Here is a 9,338-nt window from a genome sequence, read left to right as displayed (position 1 = left end):
CACACTACATTCCCATATGAAATGAATTATTCTGGATGGGATCTAGTCAGCCCCACTCCTCCTGAGAAGTCTGTGGCCACATCACTCAATGTTATAAACCTCTGAAATGATAAATACATTCTTGTTCACCAGAACACGCCCCCCCCCCAACCTGACATGGTGCTGGGGAAAGTGACAATGCTGGCCACACTATGGGAAAGGGAGGGTTTGTACAACAGAATTGTTCTGGTCAAGTTTGAGGCGTTGGTCATTCTAGACAAGTAATTACTCAGCAACAACTATGTGTTCTGTTGTCACCCTGAATGGGAAAGAAAAATGCTAGCCTCCCGTTTTGTGAACGATTTACATACATGAAGCAACAAATGAGGCACTTATTCAAGTACTAAACTGCACATTACACACACTAGACGTGAGGAAAGTTCTTACAAGAGGCAGTCAGTTGCTTTAAAGATAGGACATTAAAAAATGGGCAAGGTGTACATAGAAAGTGAACATAATATGATTTATTTTCACAAGTATGGACTTACAAAATAAATGTTCTCACTGTAAATGCAACAAAAGAGGAAAACTGCCTTGGCATTTTCCTGTTCTATAACTTACATTTACTTCTGACTAAGACATGTCTAGTCAGATTCAAGGATAAACATGAGTTAGCATAACCTTAAATCCAAACACTATCTCAGTTAAAACCATAAGACACCTAAAGATGTTTCTACGATTGTGTATGTTTCCACAAAAACACATTCCTCTTGCTGATGTCAATATTGTGAGAGTTGCATTTTCAGAATCATATATGATATGGGGGGGAAACTCAGCAAATATCAGATTAACTATAAATCAAAAGATTTATTTATAGCTCTTTCGAATATGTTTTTTTTTTAAAAAAAAAAAAAAAGCAAAACAAAGATTCCCTCGGTAATTACATAAAAAAAAATTCCCACACTGGTATTTCCTCCAGGACTTCCCAGAACTCCAAGGTTTTCCTCTACCCATTATAATGATGCCCCCAGTATAAGTCTATACACTTTAAATTTTGCATAAAGTCAACCTATAATCAATCCATTTATAGGGTTGCTTTTTCTCCTTAAAAGAGTATTTTATAATTTAATAAAGATTGCATGGTACATGAAGGCATTCCCAAATCCCTGCTTGTATGTATGACTGCTGCATTATGAATTTTGTGATGTCCAGGAAAAAGCACGCCTTCACCCATGCATTCTGTCGTGCTGGAACTGACAAATGCAGGACGAGAGCTAATCTCTAACTAAAAGCTTTCTCATTTGCATTGGACTTTATCTATCCCTTTCCTGGAAGGAATTTATAAATGTAGAGTAAGGAAATCCTAGCAGAGAAAGAGTCTTCTACATATTGAGTGACTGCATTCTCTAACATTACAAAAAAGAAAAGAAAAGGAAGCTTTAATGGCTTTCCCACATATTCCTGGATTTTTTTCTCCAAGCATGGATCACGTCTTCATATGTCAACATATTCACATAAGGCTCTGAAATCAAAGTAAGGCATCAGCTGCTATATTTTTAAATGCAAACATCCTTAGGTTTTCTCACCAGGAGGAATTCCCTGGTGTTCAGTAAGGATCGAGTGGTAACTAAATGAATTTTCATATTCACAGGGATTTTCTAGACTGTGTGTTCTCTGATGTTTGGCAAGGTTTGAGCTCCAGCTGAAGGATTTAGTGCACACCTTACATACATAGGGCCTCTCCCCAGTATGAGTTATCTGATGTAGAATGAGGGAAAAGCTCCGATTAAAGGTTTTGTCACATCCAGTGCAGGCATAGGGCTTTTCTCCGGTATGAATTTTCATATGTTGTATGAGGGATGCATGCCAAGTGAAAACTTTGCCACATTCATCACATTCATAGAGCTTCTCTCCAGCGTGAATTCTCTGATGTTTAATAAGGAAGGAGTGGCAGCGGAAGGCTTTCCTACATTCAGTACACTCGTAGGGGGTTTTGGTAGTATGAATGCTCTGATGTCGGGTAAGGTGAGAAGAACGGCGAAACGCCTTCCCACATTCAATGCATTCATAAGGTTTCTCTCCAGTATGTGTAATCTGATGACGAATGAGTTCTGAACCACTGCTAAAGGCCTTCCCACATTTCCTACATAAATACTGTTTCTTTCCTATGTGAATTCGCTGATGTCGAGTGAGGTTTGAGGCACGGCTAAAGGCCTTCCCACATTCAGTACATTCATAGGGTTTCTCCCCAGTATGTGTTCTCTGGTGTTCAATGAGGAATGAAAGGTAACTGAATGTTTTACTACAGTCCTTACACTCATGGGGTTTCTTTCCAGTATGTATCATCTGATGTTTCACAAGGTTGGAGATCTGACTAAAGGTTTTGCCACATTCCTTACATACATATGGTTTCTCTCCTGTGTGAGTCCTCTGATGTAACACCAGGGAAAAGCGCCGACTGAAAGTTTTTCCACATTCATGGCACCCATAGGGCCTCTCCACAGGACTGACACTATGTTGAGTCAGGGCTTCTTGACGAGGGACTGTCACTTGCCTGATACATCCCCGATTACTTTGTAGCATCTCAGTAACATCGTTGTATTTCCAGCCTCCTTTACAACTGGAATGTTCAGGGCCTTGGCTCGGATTATTTTCCTTTATCAAATACTGGGATAAGTCATCTTCATATATGACAGTTTTTGGAGAAAACTTTCTGATCTCGCCATTTGACTCTGAAACTGAAAAACAAAGCAATGTTTCTTATTTTCTGTACTGAGTAAAATAAAAGCCATTTGTCCTTTTTTAATGAGGATTAAAATGAAAAAAACTTATTACTTCATTGCTTTCATATTTGTCATAAGTGACTTTGAAATCTAAGCATTCTGCCCAGAAATTCAGAAGACATCAAAGAGAGGAGAGATTTAGGTGAATAGGGAGAAAGATTAAATGTAAGTGAAGGAAAAATACAACTATGAAGAAGGTAAGTACTTGGGAAGGAGAGCTGTTAGTCCTCCTCACTTCCAGTTACTTGCTGCCAGAATGATGTGAGAACAAAAACGTTATAATGCTAATACGGCTGCAAGTGCTCCTCAAAGCCCACCAACACACCAGACTGTTCCCCCAGCGCCTTTGGAACATCTCACAGCAACTTACTCTAAATAAATGAAGCATTTCTCTGAAAACCATCTTCAATGATGCTCACTCTAAATCTTCTTTCCAAACTGATATCTGAAGCTTAAGTTTGGGATAACAGTCTTTCTATCAGATGGTTTTAATACACAAACTTAGTACCGATTTTCTCAAGGCTAATTTTTGTTTTGTTAATCCTCACCAGAGGATATTTTTTCCAATGACTTTTAGAGAGTGAAAGGGAAGGAGAGGGAGGAGAGAGAGGACCAAGGGGGGTCAAGGGAGCGAGAGAAACAAACATCGATGTGAGAGAGACACATTAATTAGTTGCCTCTCGCATGTGTCCCAACTGGGAACCGGGATCAAACCTGCAACCCAGATATGTGCTCTTGAATGGGAATCGAACCCAAGACCCTCTGGTGCATGGACCAACGCTCCAATCATGGAGCACACCGGCCAGGGCACAAGGCTAAATTTTAAAGAGACTTTAACACTTGGGGGGAAACCGAATTTTAAAATAATATGTATTTTAAATGTATATACTTTCTTATACCCTTATTAGAGGCCCAGTGCATGAAATTCATGCACTTGGGGGCGGGGGGTGTCCCTCAGCCTGGCCTGAGTCCTCTCACAGTCCAGGAGCCCTTGGGGGATGTCTGACTGATGGGGAGTGGGCCTAAGCCAGCAGTTGGACATCCTTAGCGCTGCCACGGAGGCTCCCACCACCACCGCTGCACTTGCCAGCCATGAGCCCAGCTTCTGGCTGAGCGGCGCTCCCCCTGTGGGAGCGCAATGTCCATCAGGGGCAGCTCCTGTGTTGAACGTCTGCCCCCTGATGGTCAGTGCACGTCATAGAAACTGGTCATTCTGCCGTTTGGTTGATTTGCATATTAGCCTTTTATTATATAGGATTCTTATGAACTATGTAGGGTTAAAAGTCAATGGTGTACACAACTTATGCTCAAATATCTCCAGAAAAAATATATACCAAATGATTTTAAAAATAGAACAAAATGTTTACAGTAGGTAAATGTAAATAAAAACATATGGGTATTCTCTCTATTAGCCTTACAACTTTTATGGAAGTTTACACATTAAAAAAATCATTTTTTACCCTAGTTAATTTGGCTCAGCGGGTAGAGCATCGGCTTGCGGACTGAAGGGTCTCAGGTTTGATTCTGGTCAAGGGCATGTACCTTGGTTTCAGGCTCCTCCATGGCCTGGGCCTTGGTTGGGGCATGTGCAGGACACAACCAATTGATGTGTTTCTCTCACAGACATTTCTGTCATTTCCTGTCTTCCACTCTCTAAAAAAAAATAGTGGAAAAATATCCTCAGATATGGATTAAAGAAAAAAAAATTCATTTTTCACCCAGCCAGCATGGTTCAGTGGTTGAGCATCAACCTATCAATCAGGAGGGCACGGTTCCATTCCAGGTGGAGGCGCTGTCTGGGTTGCAGGCTTGATCCCCCACTGTGGGGTGTGCAGGCGGCAGCCAATACATGGTTCTCTCTCATCATTGATGTTTCTCTCTCTCTCTTCCTTCCTCTCTGAAATCAATGGAAATATATTTAAAAAGAAAAAAAATTCATTTTTCTGTAACGTAACTTTGACATTTATTTTGTTTGGAGGGAATGCTGTCTTATTATCACCAACTGTAAGTTTCTGGGGATAAGTAAAAAGACCTTGTATTTCTTTACTATGCATTTAAGCAATGAACTTTTTCTGATCACAGATGACACCACTGTCTATATGCAATGAATCAGAAAAAAATGTACTAAAATTTTTTGGAACTAATAAATGATTACAGCAAGACTGCACAATACAAAGTTAATGTACAAAAGTAAAAACTTTTCTATATACCAGCAATAAACAAATGGCATTTAAAAACACATTACTATTTACCTTTAGCAACCCCAAAAATGAAATACTGAAGTTTTAATCTAACAAAACATATATAAGATTTATATAAGGAAAACTTATTAAAACGCTGATGAAAGGTCTCAGGGAAGAAAATTCAAATGGAGAGGCAGTCTATTCATAAATAGGAAAACTCAATATTATCAAAACGCCCGTTCTTCCCAACTTGATCTATATATTTAATGAAATCTAAGTAAAAATTATTTTATTCATCTCAACAAAATGATTCTAAAGTCTATATAGAGAAGCAAATGGCTATATTGATGAAGAACAAAGTCAGAAAACTGACACTACCTGACTTCAAGTCTTATTATAAAGCTACAATAATCAAGACAGTGTAGTACTGGTGAAAGAAAAGACAAACAGATCCATGGAACAGAGTAGAGAACTCAGAAACAGACCTGTGGAATTATAGTCAGCTGTTCTTTTACGGAGGAGCAAAGGCGACACAAAAGTGCAAAAATAACCTTCAATAAATAATACTAAAAAAACCCCTGCACATCCACATGCATATAAATGAATCTAGACCAGCCATGGGCAAACTACTGCCCACGGGCCAGATCCGGCCCGTTTGAAATGAATAAAACTATTGAAAAAAAAGACCGTACCCTTTTATGTAATGATGTTTACTTTGAATTTATATTAGTTCACACAAACACTCCATCCATGCTTTTGTTCCGGCCCTCCGGTCCAGTTTAAGAACCCATTGTGGCCCTCGAGTCAAAAAGTTTGCCCACCCCTGATCTAGACACAAACCTTACACACTTCACTAAACTTGGAGCTCACAGACTATATGCAATGCCCACCTAAAGGTGATACCCGTTTTTTTCTTTTTCTACCTTTTTGTTCATGGGCTACAGAGACAGACACACAGGAATTGCACAGCAGAGGGACACTAACGCACTCACCGGAAAAGAAATCTGTTCTCACATCTCCTTTCCCCAGCCAGGGCTCTTTCCATTGCTCCAGTAAGGAAACCACATCTGGCTTGGAAATGTTAAGACCTGCTTGCAGGAATAAAATAAATTCACAATTAGTTCTTGACTCCTCAGAAAAGAGGGACCATTAAAAGAAATGTCAAATGTAAGTATGAAAGGTGTCTGAAAAATTAGGTGGTGTCACAATGCCCATCTTAAAAACGAGTCATAACCCCTAGACACGGACTACAGTGAGGTGATGACCTGAGGAAGGGGGGGCTGGGGGCTGGGTGCAGGAGGGGAAAGGGGGGAAATTGGAGACATCAGTAATAGTGTCAATAATAAAAATAAAGCTTAAAAAATTAAAACCCCCACAACCTAATTTTAAAAAATAGCATACCTCCCTTGGGACTATTCAGCCAGTTAGTGAAGATTCCCACCACCACCCACGGTCACGCTCTAACTGAAGGGAGGTGAGGAACACTCACCCAGGGAGACCAGGTGGCCGTAGTTCTCCAGCATGACGTGCCGGTAGAGGTCTCGCTGAGCAGGCTGAAGCCAGGCCCACTCCTCCTGGGAGAAGTCTATGGCCACGTCTCTGAATGTCACTGGACCCTGAAAGGACAGACAGGTTCTAACAAGGGCAGCAAGGCTCCGCCAGGCCCTGACCAAGGAGGGAAGTGACTGGCAGCGAGGAGGGTGGGCAGTGTATGTAGGAGCAGCAATGGGACTTTGCAGAATTCTCGGTGGTCACTGAGAGTGTAGCTAAGAGTAGAGCTGGTTTGCTTTGCTGTATAATGGAGAAAACGAGAAAAAAACACACCATCTGATATGTCCTGACATATTTTACAATTTTGTGAAAGGTAAAGGATTATACATGCGAACAACATGAATTTCCGGCTTTGGTTGTAAAAACTCGTCATGAATGAATAGTGAAGACGATTCCTTTGTGTTTAGTAGTCAATGGATAGTGTCCTAATACCAGCCTCTTTTGACACGATTTGGCAAGAATTTCCTTCTTATAACAACTGGCTATGGCAGGCGGCGACGGCGCCCGGGGAGTGAGGCGGGGCCTCTCCGGCTTACACACGCCTCCCTCTCCCGAAGAAATCGCCGTGAAACTCAGAGAGCAGGAGGATTAGCCCCAACGCATCCGGGCATCCGGGCCTCCCCAGGCGGGACGGCCAGGCCTCCCGGCACGGACGGTGCCTTTGCCCTCAGGGTTGGGGGGAAGAAGAAGGCCCTGGTTCTGCACCACCTGGGTGGCCCATGGGCCCGTTAGGCATGAAAAGGGCTGTTAAAAGGTCCCACACTAGCAGCCCCACGTGTGGAGCGTCACAGGTTACACTTTGCACCGAACAGGATTGTTTTCCGTGATAAGGATGAGCGAGTCACAGAGAAAGAAGCTGCTTCCTCGAGGAAACAGTGGGACTTGCACCCCGGGTGAAGGCGGGCTCCCCGGCAGAGCTCTGGATTGGACACAAGTGTGACAAAAGGGAGGGGGCAGTGGGGCCACACAGAGGGACGCCCGGGACGGCTGAACTTACTCACCTGAGAGGTACGATGGCCAGCCAGCCATGTAGCCGCCAACATAGCCAGGGCTCCTCGCTAGGGACACCGGGTGTCGGGTCCGAAAAGTGAGCCCCGAGTTCCGAGCTTTTACCTCGCTCCGGCCGGGAGCGGGTCACGCATGCGCACGCCCAGGAGCAGCTGCTCACCGGACCCCCAGCTTCCGGCTTAGCGGCCCGGGCGGGCGGGGCTGAGACTGCGGGCCCGGGGGTCGCCCTCTGAGAGCAGATACAGATGCTGAACGTGGACGCTCCGTGTAAACATGGAGAATAAATGAGTGAGAGGCTGGAGCAAGACACACAGGACCCAGCACTTCTCCTTCGAGTACTGAGAGAGGAGGCACCAGCACAGCTGGCTGCCAGTTCACCCCGAAACATACCTGCCCACACGGCCCTGGCTTCCCGTCCACCCGCCTGCACCTCCTACGGCCCAGGCCCAGGAGAGGAGCGGGGGGCGGGAGCCCCTCAGGCCTGAAGTCACCGCGTCCCTCGGGAGAAGAGAGGAGGCGCCGCTTACCTGAGACATGGCTCCTGCGGGCCGGGCGCCAGGAACCGGGTCCCGCCTCAGGGGGTTCCCGTCGCTCCACATCCACCCGCCTCGTCACACGGGGGCTCGGAACACAGCAGCCGGGGCGCCCGCCAGGGCTCCCCTCAGGACAGGAGTCCAGCCTGACCTGCAGCCCTACACCTGCTCCTTTGCCGGGGCCACAGGACTGCACTTCCACTGCGATTCCGGCAGCGTGGGCTCCGGGCTCCGGGCTCCGGACGGTTAGGGCCCAGGCAGCAGGCAGGGTGATCCCGGCGCAGGCGGGTTGGGCCCCTTCCCCTACCTCCGGCCCAAGAAGCCCAGACCCCACCGGGCGTCCTGGGGTCCAAACCGCGCCTTCCGAAACCCCGGGGACCAGGCCGCGGGCCCCGACAACTGCACTTCCCAGGATCCACCGCTGCCTCAGCGCGCGTGGGAGGAAGGCTCCCCGTCACACACTACAACTCCCACAACTGCCCAAGTGCGGAGAGAAACAACGGGCCTCAGACAACTACACTTCCCAAGACACACCGCGGTCTTAGCGACCTGTGGAAAGAAGGATCCCCGTTATACACTACAACTCCCAGAACGCCCCAAGTCCTCAGAGAACTACACTTCCCAGGACGCACCGCGGCCCCAACGCTCCGTTGAAGTCAGACATCCCATCACACACTACCACTCCCAGAATTCCCCACGCCAGCAGAGACAAAAACTGGGAACCTCAGACAATTGCACTTTACGACTCACTGCGCCTTGGTACGCTTCAAGAAACAAAGGCTCTCGGTCACACACAAAAAGACCCGGAACGAAGCAAAGTCTGAAACGTCAGTCTCCAGAGGACTACATTTCCCAGGATACACAGCGGCCTCAGCGCAGGGGAGTTATGGCACCTCCAGACAAAGGCCATTGTCCTCGGTCAACTACAACTCCCAGAACGCTGCGAGGCCCCAGCATCCTGAGAGGCAAAGCGCCACCTTCACATAACTACAATTCCCAGAACCCACTGCAGTCCCAGTGCTTCTGTGATTTCCAGCTTCATGCAACTATACTGTGGCCTGAACGCATGTCCTAACTACGAAAACAATCTGGAAGAAAACGACTTTATTGTGTTGCTTCACTCTATTTTCACCCCAAATGGAATGACTCCCAAAAGGGTGAATTTGCTTTACAAAAGAGTGAGCTTGCTTTGCAGAGGGGTTAATTTCAAGTGGAAAACCTGTAACTGGAATTCCTCCCCTCGGAGGACTGGTATTCCCAGAGACCCTCTTGGCCTAGCTACCAGGGGCTGGAAGCGACAG

General features: G+C 45.8%; 2 protein-coding genes across 2 annotated transcripts in view; one reads left to right on the top strand and one right to left on the bottom strand.

The window, feature by feature from the left end:
• LOC102757726 (zinc finger protein 605) overlaps positions 1–9,338 on the top strand; it is a 55,503-nt gene that overhangs the window by 4,431 nt on the left and 41,734 nt on the right.
• ZNF140 (zinc finger protein 140) lies at positions 478–8,505 on the bottom strand. The gene is made up of 4 exons (XM_006768770.2): positions 8,032–8,505; positions 6,435–6,561; positions 5,938–6,033; positions 478–2,717 (listed from the first exon to the last, which is right to left on the bottom strand). The coding sequence occupies exons 1-4, from the start codon at positions 8,101–8,103 to the stop codon at positions 1,552–1,554; spliced, it is 1,461 nt and encodes a 486-aa protein (XP_006768833.1). The 5' UTR covers positions 8,104–8,505; the 3' UTR covers positions 478–1,551.

Source organism: Myotis davidii, unplaced genomic scaffold, assembly GCF_000327345.1.
Source record: "Myotis davidii unplaced genomic scaffold, ASM32734v1 scaffold43, whole genome shotgun sequence".
Classification (NCBI taxonomy): domain Eukaryota; kingdom Metazoa; phylum Chordata; class Mammalia; order Chiroptera; family Vespertilionidae; genus Myotis; species Myotis davidii.
This window is presented reverse-complemented; position numbering and strand designations above follow the sequence as displayed.